Raw genomic sequence first — 21612 nt, 5'->3', positions numbered from 1 at the left:
CGCCCCTGTGTGTAATCCTCATGCCCCTGGCCAAGGACAAGGTTGTGAAGTGGCTCATTCAGCTCCTGCAGCCACCCTGCTGTGGGGGGGGCGAACCCTCCACACTCCTCTTGGACCTGGGCCAGGTGGACCAGAGCCACGACCCCCCCCCCTGCAGCCCTACCTCCAAAACACATGTGTACAGAACTCCAGCCAGAATCCAAGGAGGCCCTGTTAAGGGGGTGGAGAAGGACTTGATTTGACATGAGCAGGCGAAGCAAGCAGCTCTGGAACAAACTGTACCCTCCCTCGGCATACAGCCTGGGAGAATGCAGAACACCAGACTGCATACGACAAGGTGAATAACTGCTGGAATGTACAAGCTTATCTTCCAGTCCTTTCACGTTCTTGCAGCGATGGTTTGAAGTGAACCCTTCGTTAGATTTGAATAGGAAAGAGAAGCTGGGATATATAAAATGTAAACATGTGGATGCATGTAAGGTCTCGGTCGTCCCGGGACGACCGTCCCTTCTTTTGAATGGGAGAGAGAGAGACAATACAATGACTCAGCTAAACCCTGAACGTTAGTAGGACTGGAGGACATGAGCCAGGGGACATTCAGCTGTCTTTAATGACACGGCACTAAAAACAGGTGGGAAACAGGTAGACAGTCGATGGCTTCTATTTAATCCCAGTAGAACCAACAGAATAAACTCCTCACAGACTATAATCAATAAGATCAACACAATCATGAAGGAAGACATATGGCTCAAGGTCCCCCCCCTCACCCCCTTTTCTTTCGTTCTTTCTATCAAGGCAACACATATTGGTGCTGTCACTCATGGTCAATGCTGTTCATTGTTCATTCAGCAGCAGGAAAAACAGCACCTGGACTCCAAACCCCAGGATCTCTCTGGAATGGGAGCTCTCTGTAGAGTTATGTCCAGGGATGGGCCCTCTTGTCCTTAAAAGGCTCGTCGTAGTTCCATGTTTCACTCTCGGCCCATGTCAGTCAGATAACTAGCCCCTGGCTAGCATGCTAGCTTAGCTTACCCCCTGGATTCAGCACAGGAAGAAAAGTTTCACTTTTAGATCATCCAAACAGGGTCATACAGACAGAAGGCAGCTTATCTCCCTCAGAGTGTGTGTGTGTGTGTGTGTGTAGTGTTCCACCTCTAGGTGCTGTTGGCCTGCTCCTGTTCAAACAGAGCCATGGCCAGGTGAGAGCGCGAGGCTAGGCCCTCCAGGTTGCTGAGGACACAGCGGTGGTAGATGTCCTCGCTGAAGCGTGGGTTACACTCCCTCCTCACGTGCTTCTGCACCAGCGCGGGCTCCACCGCCCGGAACACATGCAGCCCCGAGTAGCGCACGAAGATCTCGTACACGTCCATGCTCTCCAGCAGCTCGTCGTTGTCCAGGATGTCGGCGGCCATCTTGGTGCGGGCGGCCATGTAGTCGGCGTTGTAGAAGCAGGCCTCCTCGAAGACGTGGCGATCGAAGCGCCCGTCGCGTAGCGCCTCGGAGGAGAAGGAGGAGGAGGGGGCCGAGGGCGGCTGGTCGCGGTAGACGATGGCGGGGCTGAACTCCTGGAAGTGGATGGGGAAGAACACCTGCCAGTTGCTGATGGCGTTCATGCGGCAGCGGTTGAGGAAGTCGGCGTTGATCTCGGTCCACACGCTGGCCAGGAAGAAGAGTGTGTCCACTGGGTGCTTCTTAGAGATGATGTCCATCAGCTTTACCTGGGACGAGGGAAACACATTTCGGTCTCATATGCCTTAATACATAACTCCTTAACCGGTTAGTAACATAATAATACATAATAATATCTCAGAATATGAGACGAGTGCCTCAAAATCGACGTAAACTGTTATTTTGGTGGTTTACAGATGACCCGATAACAGGTCAGCCAATATGGGCCGATACCTGCGAAGGCACCTCCGTCTTCACGCTGATCCAGGGGATCTTCACGTCTCCGTAGCGCTTCTCCACCTCCCCGATCATGGCCTTGACGCCGGCGAACACGTCGGCCTGGCTGACGCGCTGCGCGTCGAAGGGGTCGTACACAAACAGGAAGGTGAGCAGCACGTTGTCGTGGGTGTCCAGCGTGTTCATGACGTACATATCCAGGAAGTTCCCCACGTAGTCCTGCTCGCGGGCCGTGACGGGCAGGATGACCTGCACCCGCGTGGCCTCCGTCACGTACGGCATGGGGATGATCTCGATGGAGCTGAGGGGGCGCAGGAGGCTGACCCGCTTGCTGATCACCTGGCTGTGACCCTTCTGGGTGTAGGCCTCCAGGGCCAGGTCCAACACGTACTCCATGCCCCGCGTGGGGTCGAAGCGCCGGTACCCGTTGAGGAGACGGCGCTTGCGGAAGCGGAGCTGGGGCTGGTAGCGCTCGTTGAGGCGCTCCACGGCCGTCTCCAGGACGGCGGTGACGTCCGCCCGGTCGGCCCCCCGGAGCTCGCACTTGGGGGAGCTGTCGGAGCAGGCGTAGATGTGCTCCTCGGTGAAGTACTCCCAGTTGATGACCTCGAAGCGGGTCTTGGGCGTGAAGGGGGGGTTGACGCCGATGGGCCAGGTGGCCCCTGCCTTCCCCTCAGGAGTCAGATCACTGAGGTTGTTGATCTGGACCTGACCACACACACACAACCTCAATCAGACACGTTTTATACAGTGTATGCACTATCATTGTTGATACATATAACATCTAATAGGTCGCAATAAATATCATACATATATACAGTATGTATCTAGATTCTGATTCTGAACATTTTTCTGTTTCTGATAAAGGTGATTCGGATCAAATGTATTCAGTGGAATGTGATAAGAGGGATTCAGACTGTGAAGACAGTGATTGTTGTGATGTGTCACCTGCAGCTGCTGGATCTGCAGGTAGGTCCAGTCCAGCTCGATCTGGCTGAAGCGCTTGTGCAGGCGGTACATGAGGCTGGGCTCAGACACAGGGTGCACTGTGAAGGCATTCTTGAACTGGACGCTGTCCTCGCGTTCTGGGTCAGCGTTCTTCCCCAGCTCAAAGTACCGATATGTCATCTCCTGTGGAACGAGGGGCAAACAGGATAGGGGGTGGGAGCAAAAGTAGCCAAGTGTCACAAAAGGGAATCATGACGTATACAGTCTTGGATAAAAAATTTTGCCATCTACATCTGATCCTGACTTATTGGGCAAAAAACCTCAGGAACATATTCTGTCTTCTCTGTCTTGAAGTATTGGTCACAGCTCTACTATCCTCCATCTCTTCTGTAGCTGAGTGTTGATGGTACCTGGTGCACTTCCACACAGCTCAGACCCAGGAAGTCGATGATGCAGCGCCCCAGCCACTCGTCGGGCCTGACGCTCAGGATGTCGTTCCGGCAGGTGTCCAGGTGAGGCTGCAGGCGGGCCAGGAGGCTGCGTGAGAGCAGGTAGCCGTAGCCGCCGTGGCAGTACCTCGTCTTCTCCTCGCCGCCGATGAACTCCTCGGCCCGGCCCATGTAGACGTCCTGGCCGGCGCTCAGGTGCCCCACCAGCTCCGCCAGGCGTTCCGCCTGGATGTAGGTGTCGTCCTGGGCCAGGTAGAACCAGTCGTAGTCGGAGCCGTAGTTCTGGTGGAGGTGGCGGACCGTCTCGTACATCAGCCAGACGGGGCGGTCGTCGCCGTGGGCGACCACGGTCATGCCGTGGGGTATTTTGGTGCTGCGGAGGCCGGTGAAGAAGAAGGTGCGGTGGAAGTGGTGGGCCACGGTGCGGTTCACCGCCACCGCCAGCGTGCCGAGGGTGGCCCGCGAGCTCAGCACGCCCACCAGGAGGCGCTCTCGGATGCCCAGCTCTGTGTGGATGTAGCGGGTCCTGCCAGGCACAGAGGGGGGGGGGGAGGCGTCGGAGACGGCGGTTCAGAGACTTCAGTTAAATAAGACACCTTATGGTCATAGTCATTTATCATCCAGAGATGTTTGGAATGTGGAATTTAACTAAACAAATACTTAAAACTAATATAGGAAATTGTGTATGGGTGCATTGTGTCCTTTTGACCAGATGGCTGGGTAGGTCACTAAGTTCATCACAGGACCCCTGGACTTACCACTAATTCTACAGGAGTTTAAGATTTAGGACGGAATTATCAGGCTTTTTATAATGTACACAATTTTTGGGGACAATGGCAGAATATTTGGAGGGCAAAATCATAAAGGGTCCATCTGAACCTCTTGGCTTTCTAGAGAACAGTAAATAAAAAAGTCTAAGGGTGGGGTCTTCTTCAGATGCTACACTAATTATAACTGCCCTAGCTAATAATCAGCTTTAGAAGGTAGCTCAGAGAGAAGTAAGGCAATGGGATTATAAAACCATGTTATTTTTTAACAAATAAATGAAAGGTAAAAAGTCAGCAAAGCAGGATGTTTTTTTTTTTTTACCATCTAATGTCACAAATCTTGAAATAGTTTCATCCACTTACAATAACAGTATCGCTTCAAGAAAATGTAGGATAATGATAGCTTTAGGCACAGGTTTTTACCCTGTAAGAGGAGGGGGCATTGGGGTGGGGGGATAAAAACATAGGCCTAAGTCTATTAAACGGGTGAACAAACAGCATAGGCTAAGTCCCTGGGAATGAATCAGACCAAGGGAGGTGCTTCTGCGATCCATCTGCAGGGCTCGTCATTCAAATATCAAAAAAGTCCTGTGTTGCATTAGTGTTCAGTGAAATTACAGATATCCCAGCAACTGCCTCCGTGAAAACTATCTTCACAGACTGGCTCGTCTACTGTGTTGGGACTGGATGTTGAGCGAAGTTGTCCTAGTTGTGTATCCACTTACCTGAGGACTTTTTTGTGGGGTTTGTTGGGATCCTTATGATAAGGCACAATTCGTGGTTGGAAGTCCTCATTACCACCATCATCCCTGCTGTCACCTTCTGGGTCTCCCCTATGGCTGCCCAGGAAAAGACCCCCATTTCCCAGCTCATCCACACAGGAGTCATCTGTGTCCCCCTGAGTCCAGGAGACCATCAGCAGACTCAGGCTGCATCCCAAAGAGAGGCCCAGGATGAGGGGCAGCGCAGGCCTGAACACGGCCAGGAAGGATGAGAGGCGCATAGTCCTGGCTGGATTTCAGTATGCAGTTAGGTTAGTTGGATGTCACCAGTGTGTATCTCTCAGAAGAAGAAACAAAAGTAATTTCCCAAAACATGGGTTGACTCTTCAGATTCCTTGATACTTTATGTTTTGAATTTATTCTGCTACCAATGACGGTAAAAAGCTATGAAAAAAAAAAAAAAAGCTGTGACATTCTTCGTCTGGAAAATAAAGTTCTATAATAATTTCAATTTCACTTAATAACTGCAGCCTTAAAGAAATGGCACAATTCAATGGTTAAGACTCTTGTACCTTATATATGCAAATACAATCAAATTCCAAAAGCCAATACCACAGTAATAGAGGCCTACAATTAGTGCGAATGATGTATACACTATACTGTATTACTTACACAACAAAAATGATTGGTTTGGCAGAAATTCGCTAGCTAAAGCTAGCTAGTTAGCAGCAGCTATAGCCTACAATTCCAAGACACGACGGATGATGGCGAGTACTGTTTGCCAATTGGAAAATATAATGCCTATTGCAGTCACCAATACAATGTATATTTCCTACGGATAAAACATTCACAGCAAACGGTTGTCACAGACTAGTAAGCAAGCTAACTATGATTGTATATCCTTTGTTGAGTCTGAACACAGGTTCCAGCAAGGCTCAACTACTGTAGGCAAAGCCAAAAGACGTCTTCATCTTTGAGAAAGCAGTTAACGACATCCATGTTCTTCTGATCGTAAAACACTCCTGAAGGCGACAGCGTCAGACCAAAAACATTGATTGTCATTAATTTCGTTAAGTAATGTCCGCTAACATGATTCGGTAACTTGAGGCTAGCTTGCTAGTTGCTAGCCATATCCATGTTGATGCAGCTTCTTTCCATCACATTACCACCACTAACTTCCTCAAATGCAGTACAGTAGCTTTGTTTTCAACGGCAACATCAAGTAAACAATTACTTGATAGCCATTCAATCGAAAAATGAGGTAAGATCCCTGGTTCAAGAAAAGCTTCAGTTACTGATGAAAACCATTCTGCTGCATGGTGTGCATTACATCCACCGGCTGGGAAGTTTAATTGCGCTCCTGCATGGGTGGCCAGTACAGTAGTAGGCAAAAGCAAAACCTGGCAGACACGTCATCATCTAACCGTTTTTAAGGGTCCAGAAAAAAGATTATACTGTAGCTATGTATGATTGAAAAACTGATGCTTGTATTTTGAACCTTATGTCCTCTAGACTTCAAAGAAGTTAAAGTATAACTTGCTATTATATGAACAAGAAAATATTTTTTTGCTGTCAATTCTGTCTGCATGTTAGACTAAGGTCCTAAATGATGTGATGCAATTCAAAAAGGGAAGCGTTAGAGCCCATTCCATTACTTTCTTTACATCCATTAGCCATATACATCGGTTATTATGTTGTATGTTTTGTAATTACCTTCTCTATTATTGTAATTACAGAGGCAGGCTGGCAGAGGTACATTCTCACCGCCCCATGCCAAATATGGTCTGTCTGGCTACTGACAGAAAGTCACTGAGTGGCGGCGTGCACCCAGCAATAAAAAGTGAACACTGCCACACCGCGCCAGTGTTAACAAATACCGTCAGAACCTGACAGTAAGGTGAGTTCGGAAAACCTTTAAATGTTATAAACGACGATATGTAAAAAATATATGTATTGACCCTAGCGGTTATAATCTGAGTTGTGTCCCGACCATACACTGCAATCTCAATAAATGTTAGACACTAGAAAGCTAGCTTGCTAGCTTGAGCCATGGATATAGCTGGACACATCTAGATCCAAGCCATACTATTTTATCAAATAATGAGAGGATATTTCTGATACACAGACCCAGACATTATGTTTTGTTTGGGAAGACTAACACTTGTTTTATTTTGATAAAACGTGTGATGACTTTTATTGCCAGGGTGCCAGCCCATCTATAGCTAGCTGGTTTGCAGTGTATATGCGTATGTTCCGCCGCCATAACTAGCTGAAAGGTAACTGTACTGCGCTGTTATCAGGCCATGCAAAATTACACCTGAAGTCGCTGCGTTTGCTTAGTTTGAAGTCAACTGCGGCATATTGTTCATACCATGATGAACTGATCAATTTACTCAAAATATCAGGTGAAAATACAGCCTGATATTATGTGTATCCCCTCGGTAACTTTTGCTAGAAAAGAGCAGACATCTCCATATTATCTCAGGTTGTTCATTGTGGCCAAAATAACACATAAAATAATACACATGATGGCAGGACAGACCCTTTGCATGTTAGGGGAGGGGGTACACATTATATCAGGTGAAAAGACGGCCTGATATAATGTGTAGCCGCAGTATCTGCGGCCAGGGGATGCAAATCCTGGCAGGGATAAGTGTCTTGGCAAGACACTGGCGTGCACGTGCAGTAACATGACCCAGCAACACACTATTCTAACAGTATTTTTGACAAAACTCTTTGTCCTGTGTTTTATTAAGATCACAATCATCAGGTTTCTAAGTAAAAAGAATCAGTATTGGTATTGGCAATACTGGCCCTGTATTTACTTGATATTGGATAAATACCAAATTTTGCTGTATCGCACACCCCTACTCAAAATACAGAAAAGTAGACCTATCTTTGACAACAAGAGTTATTGTTGGGCCACTGGCAACATTGTCTCCCTCATTGTTTATTCCCAAACAATGTTATGTTCACCAGAAACTCAGTCAACACCATTTACTATTTTTACATGGAAAATGTGTTCACCCCAGATTCAGATCTGTAGCTCGTGGCCGCTTTCATTGACTGTAGTTTTCCCTCCAGCAACAATGCCGTCAGATTTGGCCAAGAAGAAGGCAGTGAAGAAGAAGGAGGCTGCGAAGGCTCGCCAGCGCACTAAAAAACCAGACGAGATGAGCGAGGAGAGTGAACAAACGAAAAACCGGGAGAACGGAGCAGAGACTAATGGTGAGAGAAAAAAAGTATGTCGATCATTCAAATGATTCACTAATCTGCATCAATTACTAGCATTTGTTCTGTGTCAGTGTGTGTGTACAGTATGTGGCTTGGATCGGGTGGAAGGAATGCTTTCTAACACTAACTAGAAATTTGCGCTCAATAGTCAACAAGACTATTCTGATTGGCAGGGGGGGCTGGCCTGGCTCAGGAACTGGATGAGTTTGAGCTGAGGAAGACAGAGGCGCGTGCGGTGACGGGGGTGCTGGCATCTCACCCCAACAGCACTGATGTCCACATCAGCAGCCTCTCACTCACCTTCCACGGGCAGGAGTTGCTCAGCGACACCAGCCTGGAACTCAACTCTGGACGACGCTATGGCCTCATCGGACTCAACGGCACAGGTACTTTGTTAACGGTTTCATGTTTGTGGTTTGATCCCCACCTTTGACAATCGAACATGAGCTCTGTCAGTTTCCATCCGATTAAATAACACACACTCCTGAATAGAGGGCGTGTGTATAATAGCTGATAATTATATGATCTGCATGATAGCTCACTATCATGAGTCATGGGTTTTCTTCATGTATACGTGTGGCGTGCCTGTGTGTGTGGTATGGGATACAGGGAAGTCCATGCTGTTGTCGGCCATTGGTCACAGAGAGATCCCCATCCCTGAGCACATAGACATCTACCACCTGACCCGGGAAATGGCGCCCAGCGACAAGACGGCCCTGCAGTGTGTGATGGAAGTGGACCAGGAGAGGATCATGCTGGAGAAGGAGGCAGAGAGACTGGCACATGAAGACTGTGAGTTACAGCGTTTTTTTTAAACGTCTGCCAAATGTACACGGTTGTATTTTAAACAACATTGTCCCTGCAAAACAAAGTAGGACAACTTGAATGGAAAACTCTGACATGATGAAGAACACTGTTGTTACATTTATACGGTTAGTCATATGGTGGACATGATCTTGACAGCCACCCTACAAGTGTACCGCTTGTCAGCATAGTGTGACACACGTCTCTCCCTCTCTGGAGCCCAGCCGAGTGTGAGAAGCTGATGGATCTGTATGAGCGCCTGGAGGAGCTGGATGCAGACAAGGCGGAGGTGCGGGCCTCCAGGATCCTCCACGGCCTGGGCTTCAGCGCCTCCATGCAGCACAAGAAGCTCCAGGACTTCAGTGGAGGCTGGAGGATGAGGGTGGCTCTGGCCAGGTAGGGGAAAATATGGTGTAATCAGGGGTAACGGATTTCCCTGGAGGTCTGAGAAAAGTGGTTCCCCCTGTATATTACAGTCTGGACATTTATAAAGCAACACAGTGATGCTGGTGATGTAAGTTACTGTGATCATTATGTGGGGAACACATTTGTTCACTGTGTTGCTTTACTTTGCCGTTAACTTTTGGGACGGTACTGAGACAGTGAGGAAAAAAGTTGGTTGCGAGCCCTGTACTTGTGGTTGCCACAAACCGTCCAGACTCCAGTTATTACTTTTAAGCTCTGCTTTTCAGTTGAAAACATTCACGCTGTACAGTGTAACCTGAGCTATGTGAATGTGATGCTCCCTCCAACTGTACCTTCTGATCCTCTTAATTGGTAAGATTAGGCTGTCTGTACCCTAAGCACTATACTGACACAGTACCAGTACAGATCATCAGTCACTGTTCCATTCATGGAGCACAAAAACAGTTGTACCAAGTGTCAATCTCAGAGAATGGAACAGAAATAGATTACCATTTGAACTAGAACATACTATAAAGTTGCTTCTGTCCCGTCCTGAGTGTGTGTCTGGATCCCCCCAGGGCCCTGTTCATCAAGCCCTTCATGTTGCTGCTGGACGAGCCCACCAATCACCTGGACCTGGACGCCTGTGTATGGCTGGAGGAGGAGCTCAAGGCGTAAGTCTGTCGCCCGCCCAGCAGCTGCTCTCGTGTTGGGGGACCCCTGGGAGAGAGGCCCGGGCAATCTCCACACCAACGGTTGGGTATTTTAAATGTTAAATATGAATGAGTTGAATCAGTCGGATAACATTTGACTCAATCCAGCCTACTCTGGGTGTGTGTGTTTCTTTGGTCAACCGCCAACATGCAGAATGTTCTGAGATCTTTTTGTGTGATTGTCAGTGTTCGTGTCATCCATTTTGCGTGTTCCTTGTTGCCCTATCAGGTTCAAGCGCATCCTTGTGCTCATCTCTCACTCTCAAGACTTCCTGAACGGTGTGTGCACTAACATAATCCACCTGCAACAGAGGAAGCTCAAATACTACACAGTAAGACCTCTGTGGTTGCACCATATACGGCCGCCTGCTTCACCACGTGTCTCGCTGTCTACTGACGGTCTTGTCCTGGGGGGGGGGTCCCTTCATTTGGATGACCAAGCGTGTCTATTTTGAATGGCAGGGTAATTACGACCAGTACATAAAGACCAGGGAGGAGCTAGAGGAGAACCAGATGAAGCGTTTCAACTGGGAACAGGACCAGATATCACACATGAAGGTGAAGGCCGCCACCCTGTGGCTACAATATGTATTACACTGCGATACGTTATGCTGATGCACTCTGACAAGGCCATCAACAGGGAGAGCTTATATCTGACACGTTTTCTCATTCTCCTGCTTTATCTGTGTAATTATCGCAGTCTCATGCACTCCCCCTGTCTCATGCACTCTCCCCTCCTTCTGCGTTCTTCTCTGGGTAGAACTACATCGCCAGGTTTGGTCACGGCTCTGCTAAGTTGGCCAGACAGGCGCAGAGCAAAGAGAAGACACTGCAGAAGATGGTGGCCTCAGGCCTGACTGAACGAGTAGTGAGTGACAAGGCAAGAGACCCTCATCCAGCCAGCAACTCCTCTTGGAGGACGCCAACAAACACACCAGATCTCATTCATAGCATCTCGTGAAGCTAAAGGCAGTGTCTCCGTCTAGCGATTTACCACAACGTCTTCTCTGTCTCTCCTCCTCCCTCAGACTCTGTCACTGTATTTTCCTCCCTGTGGGAAGATTCCTCCTCCGGTTATCATGGTTCAGAACGTCAGCTTCCAGTACAGCGACAACACTGTGAGTAAGGGTGCGTTTGGGGAGTCTATTTGGGTCGCCACACCCATCACCAGGGACGGAGCACCTAGACTGGATGTTCTCCCGCCACATCCACCTGTCTTATGAACTGTGGTTCACTGTTATGAACGGCTATGAGGGGAATCAAGATTGACTGAAACAAACCTCTCTCCTATGTCTCATCCCAGCCTCACATATACAAGAATCTGGAGTTTGGTATTGATCTGGACACACGAGTGGCCCTGGTGGGACCCAATGGGGCGGGGAAGTCCACGCTGCTCAAACTGCTGATGGGGGAGGTAGGAGGGCCAGCAGCACGACAGCAAAACAGTTGAGTTCACCTGTAAGGATCCCTTCTCAGAGGTTGTGTTTGAACAGTGTGGTATGCTTCCCTTGTCTCTCCCCTGGTCTCTCCCCTGGTCTCTCCCCTGGTCTCTCCAGCTCCTTCCCACGGATGGCATGATTAGGAAACACTCTCACGTCAAGATTGGGAGGTATCACCAGGTAGGAACAGCACTGAAACATGGTCGTACACACACGATTTACCGCAGTTTACAGTAGCTATGTGCTTTGAGTCCTGCTTCTTCGTCACTGAGACCAGAAGGGTGTTTCTCCTGCCCGGCACAGCGGCATGTAGTGATGTAGGGTGTTGACGTTCACTGTGGATGATAGACGCTCTCAGTAACCTCAGGAGGCCTCTGGCCTGTAGCACCTCACAGAGCAGCTGGAGCTGGACCTGTCTCCTCTGGAGTACATGATGAAGTGCTACCCCGAGATCAAGGAGAAGGAGGAGATGAGGAAGATCATTGGCCGCTACGGCTTGACTGGAAAACAACAGGTGGGGATTTGACCTTGATGTGTAACCAGGAATAACCTCCACTGAGTAGCCACCTAGGTGACCCAAAGCTTTTTGGAGTAGGAGCGCATCAGCAATGGTTAGTTTGTGTATTTTGTATGTAGTTTGATCTTTTCCTCGGTTCTCAAGGTGAGCCCTATCAGGAACCTGTCGGACGGTCAGAAGTGTCGTGTGTGCTTTGCCTGGCTGGCCTGGCAGAACCCCCACATGCTGTTCCTGGACGAGCCCACCAATCACCTGGACCTCGAGACAATCGATGCCCTGGCGGACGCCATCAACGAGTTTGAGGGCGGCATGATGCTGGTCAGCCACGACTTCAGACTCATCCAGCAAGTGAGAGCAATCTTCCCCTTTCCTAGTCGTTTTGTTTCTAATAGGGAATATTAAGTATCGAAATGTTTAAGGTTCTGTTTTAAAAGGTGGCTACTATATGCTTGAAGAATGTAACCTCTTTCTACCCCCCTAGGTGGCACAAGAGATCTGGGTGTGTGAGAAGCAGACCATCACCAAGTGGAACATGGACATTCTAGCTTATAAAGAGCACTTGAAATCCAAGATTGATAAGCAAACACATGATATCTAGAACCTCTGACCTTCCGTTTGTGACACTTTGCCTCAAACTTCCTGGACATGGATGTCAGAGATCTTGTTTTGCGAAACATCATACAGTACTCAGCTGTAGTGACCCACATGCCAGACTGCACTCTGACGTAGCATCTCAATGCATTATGGGATGCGTTCTGGTATAATGGCATCAGAAAAACTTATTTCTGTATTTTTCAAAAACAAGTTACATTTGATTTAAAAAAAAAAAAACGTTCAGGTCAAATTGTATAATATTTCAAAGTAATGTACTTGAAATAATGGTTTGTCTGAATAAATATATTTGCAATGGGGTATTTACAGTTGTTTTGATTATGATGTGCATGAAACAAACTAAACATTGAAAACACAGTATTTATTTCTTCTGCATTTGCCTTTGAAAATGTACAGTGCTCTTATCCAAAACCATTTACATTTTGGGGAAAAATAAACTGTCCAGTATCTTACATCTCTGTAAACATAAGAGAAGCAAAACTATATTTCATATCACAGAAGGTGCATTGGTGCTTATGAACCCAGCCACTCATGCAATATGCATTATGGCCAACACATCAACCAACTCCTACCACAAGAGTATGCTTAAGATATCCAGTTGTAATGGAATTTCTTTTCAAATGTTTTGGATTACAAGCAAAGTCAACAGGAAAAACGAAGTTGAATGGACGTTAAGTGTCTGGCATAGAGCACATCCCCCTCACTGGAGCTGCCAGATCTGAGGTGTTAAAACTGTTTTACTGACTCTGAATTCTGCAGGGAAATCTGAGACATTCTAGTTAACATGCTGTGGTACATACATGGTACACACCTGGTTGTTTCATATAGTTGCTCTGCTTTAAGACATTTCATGCATACTACGTGTCGGCCATTTTCTGGATCTACGTGGCACGATCAAGTGGGAGGACAGTTTGTCATCATGTCATCAGCGGTTTGGGGGTTTGATACATGAATTCAGGTGTAATGCATGTATAATATCTGCAGAGGCTAAAGTCAGGGGACGCAAAGCTGTGTACTAAAGACGCCAGAGCAGGTGTGCCGCTAGCCACAGGTGTGTCGTCTAGCCGATGCGTCGTCTAGCCGATGCGTCGTCTAGCCGATGCGTCGTCTAGCCGATGCGTCGTCTAGCCGATGCGTCGTCTAGCCGATGCGTCGTCTAGCCGATGCGTCGTCTAGCCGATGCGTCGCCTAGCCGATGCGTCGCCTAGCCGATGCGTCGCCTAGCCGATGCGTCGTCTAGCTGATGCGTTGTCTCGTTGACGGGTGACAGACTGTCATTTTGGCAGCAGGTGATTCTGTCAGCAGGATGCCAGAATTTTTACTGTCACACTGAATAGATCACACTGAATTAAAAACATTTGTTTGGTCTGTATGTTTGGGAAGTAGCCATCTGTGGTTCTTCATGTGTGTGTCTCTAATAAGTCGTGTGTGTGTGAGACATAGTGTGGTGGGCTGCTGGGGGGGGGGCTGAGCGTGCTGTCCCAGTCTCACTGGGCATCTCCGTCGTCGTCGGAGACCTGGTCGGGGGGGATGGCCGTTGTGTTGCTGGCGCGGATGCTGGTGATGTGTGGGCAGGAGGAGATGAGGTTGGCGATGCCCAACAGCGTCACACCAGAGCTGTCCAGGTTCACCTGGCTCAGGTTCATACGCTTCAGGTACTTCAGACCTGAGGACCACAACAAACGACGGTGAGCTGAAACTGGTAGTCTTTCATCCCTGTGCTCCATTCTGCTCGAGTTAAACAGAACGGATGGCCAGGCAGTGTGTGTGCGTGACCTTACCATGGTCAGTGATGCGCGTGCGGCTGAGGTTGAGCTTCAGCAGCTGGGAGCAGTTAACCAGACCTCTCCTCACCACCGTGTCCCCCACCTGGGTACTGGCTAGTCCCAACACCTGAGAAGAACACACGAGCGCATACGCCTGTTCAAACACTCTTATTCAGTAACATGTGTTCCAACAAAGCAATGTTTGTCCTCCTCTGATTACCCTGCTGTAACTAGCTACAGGAAGTGAGGCAGACAGGTATGGTGTGTGTGTGTGTGTGTTTGTATAGGGAGTGTGTGTGTGTGGAGGGGGGGGGAGCCCACCTGCAGGTGTGGCAGACAGGTGACCAGAGCAGCCACGCCCCTGCTGGTGACGGCCGTGCGGTCCAGACAGAGCTCCAGCAGCTCCTGCAGACACCTCAGAGAGGGCAGCCCTGCATCTGTCACCTGGGTGTTACTGAGAGACAGCTTCTTCAGCCTGGGAAACACGTACATAACACACACACACCGCGAGTAGTTAGTCACTCTGACGTTCAATATGCACACGAGTATTTGAAGAGATTTCAAATAGCATTTCGGACCAAGGCTTAAAAGCTACTTAGAGGTATGTAATGTAGCTGCAGAGACTATGTTGATGATGAGTAAGCTACCATAGAGGGGTGGGGTTTACCTGGTCATGGATGCCAGCTCAGTGACTCCCTGGTCAGTGACATGTGTGTAGTCAGTCAGGTCCAGCTCTGAGAGGAGAGACAGTCTGGAGAGGAAGTGCAACCCGCTGTCTGTCACTGAGTGGCGCCCAGGAAGGGTGAGCTGGGTCAGCTTAAGACCTAGGAAGACAAAACAAACTCACCCTCAAAAAAACACTCATCATTACAGTTGTATGCAATTGGTTTCTGACACACACACCTACAAACAGAGCGACTTACCCGAGATTATCTGAAGGGCGTGGTTGCCGTCAGCGACGGGGATGCCGGCCAGGCTGAGGGAAGAAAGGGAGGAGTGGGTTGCCAGGTTCTCCAGGGAACCCTCCCTCACCCCGGTGCCATCCAGGTAAAGGGTCTGCAGGCTGACCAGCTGTGCCAGGGCAGACACATCGCTCACCTGAGGGCGGAGCACACGGGCAGGGTTGGAGAGAATGACAGAACACAAGATACATTTTTTTATGCGGAACCTTGTAGATTTATAGTCACTTAGAAGGAGAGCGAGGCAGAGCATGAGAGAGACAGGGACAGAGAGGGAATGACAGAAAAAGAGACACAAAGGAAGCAGGTGTGTGTGTGTGTGTGTGGAAGGCCTACCTTGGTGTGTTTGATGCTGAGCAGTCGCAGCTGTGGAGTGCAGGCAGGCAGCACTGCCAGGGTGGCCTCCGTCACAGACGTCTGGTTCAGACTGAGCTGGGAGAGTGATGACGGGGCTGACTGAAGATACAGCATCATTCCGACATCGCTTACTTTGGTCTGGTCCAGGGACAAGAAGCACAGACTCTTCAGGCCTGTGGGACAGCAGCAGAAACAGAATACAATGCATATCATCTGTTGAATGGCAGACTCAATCTCCAGAAAGGAGGTTCCAGGACATCTCAGTAAACTTGAGACCGAGCTGAAAGATAGTGAGATAGTGAGAGAGTGAGAGTGAGAGTGAGAGAGAGAGAGATGAAGACAGGAGAAGACAGCTGATGAAGGGCGCCTGCTCACCTGTGATGTGCTGCAGACAGGAGTCTGTCAGCTTGCTGCAGGAGGCCAGGTTCAGGTGCTGCAGTTTGACCAGACAGGGAAGGAATGACAGACCAGCATCTAGATGGGAGAAACACAGCCACAATCATTCAATAGCAACAATAATAGGTTTGCTTAAAATTCCATGGTGCCAGACAAAACCAATCAAGCCCAGATAAGAAATAGACTGAATGCCGTGCGGTGCAGGTGAGGGTTTCGCCGTACCGGTGATGAGGGGTGAGCTCACGAGGCTCAGGTGCTTCAGTGCTGTGAAGGCGCGGAGCTGCCGCAGCAGTTCGTTGGTAGAGTAAGGGTAGCAGTTGAGGACAAACTTCTGCAGCGGGCAGCCGAAGAACAGCTCCAAGGTCCGGGGCCGCAGCAGCCTCTCACGAGACATGTGGCTGAGCAGCAGTTCAGCCAGCTCTGGGGTCAGACACGACAGGCTGCTGCTGTACTGCATGCTGGGAGCTGAGAGACAGAGGGAGAGGCAGAGGGAGAGGCAGAGGCAGAGGGAGAGGAAGAGGCAGAGGGGGAGACAGAGGGAGAGGCAGAGGGAGAGGCAGAGGCAGAGGGAGAGACAGAGGGAGAGACAGAGGGAGAGGCAGAGGGAAAGAGACAGAAATTAGTGGAAGGGAAAAGAATTTGGCAGGGACCGGATATGGAGGAAAAACAAGGACATATTGGTATTAAATGAGATATTAAATGTTAAGCCTGCCTTTAACTTAAGGGATGAAATAACATGGCAGGCTGACCTGTCATGAGGTGCACGGTAGCCCTGGTGGCCATGACGCAGAGAGAGGGGACGCTGGGTGTCCTGAAAGGCCTCTTGGGGGGTGACGGGTGCCCCTGGGAGGCTTGGGGGTCGTCCTGGTGGGCAGCTCTCTGGAGACGCTCCACCGCAGCCTGGCCAGCCGCCCCGGGCACCACCCTGCCTCCAGCCCCCTCTGGCTCTACGGCCTGCTCCATTGCTGCCTCCCTGGGACACACACACACACAGTAGGTACACAAGCATTGTATATGCACACATGAGATGATCATGTTTCTTCCAATCTCAGCCTAACTCTATGTGACAGCTTCACAGGGAGTGCTGACCTGAGCCGGTTCCCCTGGTCAGGCCAGTGGTGCCGGGGCTCAAAGCCAACACGCACTCGGTTCTCCGGGAAGAACGGCAATCGAGGCAAACCTGTGGAAACCACACAGTTACTCTAAGTGGAAATGGACAGACCCCCCCCGTCCCAAAAAAAAGGGTATTTGAATTGCATTGCTGTAAAAGTTATACAATCGGGATATGTGTACTACCATAGATGGAGATGTGTAATACAAAGTCAATACTGGTTCAACAAACAGTCATACAGTCAGAACTACCAGAGCTTTTCTCCGATTGGCCAGTCCATGCAGTGTAAACTGATATATTTGGGCCAGATGAGGACATTCATATATTTCCTAACCCAAGCATGTAACAGGTTTCTCACAGTTAGAGAGGAGAGACAGGACACATCTATCATGTTCCTGGCCCACTTGAGTGGTACAAGTGGCACAGTGAGGTATTTGTGCAGGACAGAATGCACCGATGCCAGTGAAAGTGCAGGTGGGGCTACTGCAGGAAGCCCTTGGTGTAGCTAGCAGAACAGGAGCTGCTCTAGGAATCCCATAACCATGGTGACAGAAGTACACAAGCCCTGACAGAATGAGAGGTCATCTGTGTCTGACAGCTGGGAACAACGAGTTCTGGGAGAGGCTGAAAACTGGAGACATGAGGCAATGATGAAGGAGGGGGAGGAATGCGAGCAGGGAAAAGAGGAAGGGGGGGGGGGGAGAAGGAGGAGCTGGTAACCAATCATAGACAGTCGGGGGCGGTACCATTCAGGAGGAGGGCTGGGTCTTGCTGTTCCTCCGGTTGCTCGTCATCGTCAGAGCTGGCGGCCCCCTCAGCATCCCCCGGAACCAGCTTGTTGCCGGGCCCTGTCCACCACAAACCTCAGCATGAACACCAAGGATCAATTCAGCTGCCCATCCAACCGCCTGCATGTAACTCGATAAACTTGTAATGGTGAACTAATGGGATGTTATTGAAAAAGGCATCTCTGCTGAGAGCATCACAGAAGGATTGCTTATAATCAACAGCACTTCATATGTGGATGTCTCCGTAGTCCTCAGGTGCCATGGTAACCCTTACCCCAAAAGTGGGAGGGGCCGATCAGTGGGGGGCCCACCCCAGGGATCCCTGCATAGCCCACTGCCTCCTCCCACAACTGTTGGGGGAGGGGTGGGGGAAGGGCAGGCTCCTCCCCCATCTCCTGGACCGGGACCTGTGGTGGAAGACGAGGGAGGTTGGTCGGAGTCACCACCTCCTCCACCGCCGCCTGACTCGACGAGAGTGGAGCGGCGGGGCTGGCTGGGTCCTGGGGTGTCTCTGGAGGCGTGGTCTGGATGCAGAGTGCTGCATTGGGGGTGAGGCCCAGAGAGTGCAGGGAGCAGGCCAGCTCCGCCTCGCCGAAGCGCTTGCGCGGGAATCCCTGGAGGAGGGAGAATGACGGCAGGGAGGGGTGGCGGCCAGAGATGTGCTCCATCACGCTGCGCAGGGGGGCGTCTGCAGGGAAACGCTCTCTCATGGACTCCCCAGAGGGCAGGCGAATCTAAGGACACACAACGTACAACAACATAACATAATACAACTTACTACAACGATGCCAAGGGACTCAGCATTTGGACTGCAGTCAGTTTTTTCCCTTTGAGTCAATCAAATTAATTCCTGTACAGTTATAGTCCAAGAATGTCTTTAGAGGAGGACCAGGCTAACCATGAGGATGCAGTTGTTGTCAAGGCTGGTCTGAGTCCCACCCCCCAGCTTCTGGCCCTGGCTGTCAGGAGGAGAGGGTTCTGTGGGGGTGCCTGGCTGGGTCTTCTCCAGCAGGGTCCTCCGGTCATCCGCAATTCGCTTCAGCACCAGCTCTCGCTCCTGGCGGATCAGAGATTAGAAGTGTGATGTCAGAGTGTGATACCAGGTAACAAAAAGAACCAGGGGTTAAACGAGTGTGCTGTGTTAAAACACATTAATGAATCTAACTGCTTACCCCCACAAACTCCAAATACGCTAAGCCTTTCAATAAAACATGCCTAAAGACCCAGCACAACCAGGCCAAGGCCCTGCTAACCTGTTTCTTATGCCTCCTCTCGCTCCGGGCCTCCTGGGCCACACGCTGCCTCTGCTGCTCCTGGAAGTCACTCTTGTCCTGCCTGATACGGGATTCCAGCGGCGGGGGCTCTGCAGCTGGGGGGGAGGGGAGCCGGTGGCCCAGGACCAGAGACGGGCCTGCACACAGCCCAAACACAATTGCGTCAATACAGATTGTAAACAAGGGGCAGAGTTATCGATGGAGGAGTCAGACCTAAGTGTTTGTGCAATGTTTTCTTTTTAAAGTGAAGAGATGATACTGTCGAAGCTGTTGTAAAATAGGTATGTCAACTTGGTTTTGCTTTGTGCTCTTGGCAGTAAGCATTCTTTAAGAAAAGTACATGAAAAATACATAACGAGCTTGGAAAACAATAGCTTACAGTAATTACATAACGCCTTCTGCACACAGGACCTCTTTGTCAGTAAATGGAATGGCGGCCAAAAAAACGTTTTCACCAATTTCTTTGCAGTGTTTCTATGATCCTACCTCCAATGTCGGAGGGCTCAGAGCGTGACGTGCTTGGGGGGCATTGTGTCCCTGTATCTTTGGGTGGGTTGAAAGCAGAAAAGGCTGTTTGGACTGGCTGGGTGGGGTGCTTTACCAGTTTGTGTCTCAAACCTTCTCCTTGGAGGAGCCTGTATGAAAGAGATGAGACCGAAGCACTTTCACATAAGACATTTGACATGTTCACAGTTATAATCAGTGTCATTCACAACTAAATACAAATTGTATTTCAAACATTGACCCTTTATTTACATGTATTCATTGAGCAGATGCTTTTATCCATAGCGGCTTCCAAGAGAGAGCTTTATAATCCCTCTAGTAGTTTAACTCAGGACTGTGTTTAGAGTTTGGAAAGACTCACCACTCAGCTGCCTCTGGTACAGAGAAGTGTCCTGCCTGCACAGCTGACTGGATCTGCTCTTCTGTGAAGCCCATCTCACACATGGTACGGAAGAACTCCCCGATAGTCTGCAACAATAACAAGATAAAATGCCAAGGCAGGGGAAAATAAGGGCTTCACATCAATGGGGGAAAGCGATAGAGCCAGCAAAAGTGTACCCTTGTACGCCCCCCCCCCCCCCCCCTTCCTCCTCACTACAGAATGCTACTGTATTTTGCCAATGCTCACAAAGGTAGAGTTAGCTAATGTTAGCTAGTAAGCTACATGCAAAGATGCAACTGATTAAGTTCATGAGGAATTTCTACTTGACATCATTGTGCAAAAATAAAAACATAGAGACTAACATGGCATTTAACGTAATTTCCAAGAGAGCTGAACAAAGGGAATGACAGGGGCTGTTTCACTTGTTTAGCTAACTAGCATGACCCTCAGATAGCTTTAGGATGACTAACGTTGGCTGAACAAGCAACGTTAGCTTACTTCGGAGACGCTCGTTTTGTATACACAGTTAGGGCCAGCTATATAGCGGCCGTATTTGACTTACACACAAAAAGCACGTTTAACATGTCTGATTAAATACAAATAAATAGAAAGATGTTTAATAGAACTCGTTTATTATTTTAATCTCCATTGTTAAGTCTCTCATTTATATTTTTGTTTGTTCGCTAGCTCATCCCTGAATCAGTTACTACTGCTAGGCTAGCACTACGTACTTAGGTAGAACGCCTTAGCTTAAATCAGACACCCCTTACAAGCGCTGATTAAGTAAGCTTGCTAACGTTAGCAGCAGTGTTAGGTAGCTAACGTTAGCTTGTCTTGTAGGAGGCTATTTGTCATGATAACTTTCTTCTTACCGGAGTGGAATCCATGATGTGTGATTTCTTTAGGAAGAGATGACTGATGATGATATCTAATTTTAGATACACTTTTAGTTTTGCTCTGGCTACTATATAATTTCCTTGTCTTTCATTATCTATTAAAAATGCTTCCGAGTCCAACTGCCTGTTGTTGTACTGGCCAAACTGCGATTTGACAGAAGTCAAAATAAGCCTATCAAATAGCTGACAGCGAATGGAAAACGCCCACAAGAATTCCAAGCACACATCAAACAAGCTTGTGGCAACAATATGCAAATACAACTAGCCCTGTCTAACAAACGCTATTGATTTACCAAACAGTTACAAAGCTATAGTCAATATGAACAATCTGTCCATGTTTCCTCCTCGACACATTCCTGATTACAATCATGACCACAGCCAGGGCAGTCCCACTTCTAAACACGCTGACAATAATTAGGCTACCTCAAAATAAAATATCAGTACGTTTTTAAAATGGCCTTGAAACGCAGGACCAGACATGTATTTGTTGTAGACAGAAGTGTACCTACCAACGTATATGGAAGATGCATACTGCATATTAGCAGTTATTTAACAGTTAATAAGCTTTTCACAAACCAATAGATTACGTTCCGCCACCAACCGCCACCAAACGGGGGAGCCATATCACCTCTACAGTACTAGGAGCAAAAAAATTAAAGAATTG

The 21612-nt window shown here is 48.9% G+C and overlaps 3 protein-coding genes across 6 annotated transcripts; 1 reads left to right on the top strand and 2 right to left on the bottom strand.

Moving 5' to 3' along the window:
* Window positions 1–645: 645 nt before the first annotated feature.
* chpf2 (chondroitin polymerizing factor 2) lies at window positions 646–6528 on the bottom strand. Of its 2 annotated transcripts, none has more exons than XM_084702743.1 (6): window positions 4795–6528; window positions 3264–3828; window positions 2854–3036; window positions 1903–2613; window positions 1153–1718; window positions 646–1035 (listed from the first exon to the last, which is right to left on the bottom strand). In XM_084702743.1, exons 1-5 carry the CDS (start codon window positions 5070–5072, stop codon window positions 1155–1157), a joined length of 2301 nt encoding a protein of 766 aa, XP_084558869.1. In that variant the 5' UTR covers window positions 5073–6528; the 3' UTR covers window positions 646–1035; window positions 1153–1154. The 2 variants fall into 2 exon arrangements, with proteins under 2 accessions (XP_084558869.1, XP_084558868.1); XM_084702742.1 differs by having other exon boundaries at window positions 646–1718; window positions 4795–5080; window positions 5464–6528.
* A 19-nt stretch (window positions 6529–6547) lies between these two features.
* LOC146274911 (ATP-binding cassette sub-family F member 2) lies at window positions 6548–12817 on the top strand. Of its 2 annotated transcripts, XM_084702745.1 has the most exons (16): window positions 6552–6688; window positions 6995–7067; window positions 7876–8019; window positions 8199–8411; window positions 8635–8817; window positions 9054–9225; window positions 9813–9908; window positions 10177–10279; window positions 10410–10505; window positions 10708–10827; window positions 10976–11065; window positions 11251–11361; window positions 11504–11566; window positions 11772–11900; window positions 12048–12251; window positions 12385–12817. In XM_084702745.1, the coding sequence occupies exons 3-16, from the start codon at window positions 7881–7883 to the stop codon at window positions 12499–12501; spliced, it is 1836 nt and encodes a 611-aa protein (XP_084558871.1). In that variant the 5' UTR covers window positions 6552–6688; window positions 6995–7067; window positions 7876–7880; the 3' UTR covers window positions 12502–12817. The 2 variants fall into 2 exon arrangements, with proteins under 2 accessions (XP_084558870.1, XP_084558871.1); XM_084702744.1 differs by lacking the exon at window positions 6995–7067 and having other exon boundaries at window positions 6548–6688.
* A 44-nt stretch (window positions 12818–12861) lies between these two features.
* Window positions 12862–21587, bottom strand: LOC146274910 (uncharacterized). 2 transcript variants are annotated; one of them, XM_084702740.1, is made up of 17 exons: window positions 21458–21587; window positions 20032–20138; window positions 19653–19801; window positions 19146–19303; window positions 18791–18949; window positions 18167–18626; window positions 17851–17952; window positions 17083–17173; window positions 16743–16966; window positions 16216–16458; window positions 15973–16071; window positions 15577–15770; window positions 15205–15379; window positions 14949–15105; window positions 14603–14756; window positions 14297–14408; window positions 12862–14181 (listed from the first exon to the last, which is right to left on the bottom strand). In XM_084702740.1, the coding sequence occupies exons 1-17, from the start codon at window positions 21476–21478 to the stop codon at window positions 14003–14005; spliced, it is 2784 nt and encodes a 927-aa protein (XP_084558866.1). In that variant the 5' UTR covers window positions 21479–21587; the 3' UTR covers window positions 12862–14002. The 2 variants fall into 2 exon arrangements, with proteins under 2 accessions (XP_084558866.1, XP_084558867.1); XM_084702741.1 differs by lacking the exon at window positions 21458–21587 and adding an exon at window positions 20925–21335.
* Window positions 21588–21612: the final 25 nt, after the last annotated feature.

This window comes from Hypomesus nipponensis, chromosome 8 (genome assembly GCF_054491055.1).
Source record: "Hypomesus nipponensis isolate SF chromosome 8, ASM5449105v1, whole genome shotgun sequence".
Taxonomy (NCBI): Eukaryota; Metazoa; Chordata; class Actinopteri; order Osmeriformes; family Osmeridae; genus Hypomesus; species Hypomesus nipponensis.
Note: the sequence above shows the minus strand (reverse complement) of the source record. Positions and strands in the feature narration are given on the sequence as shown.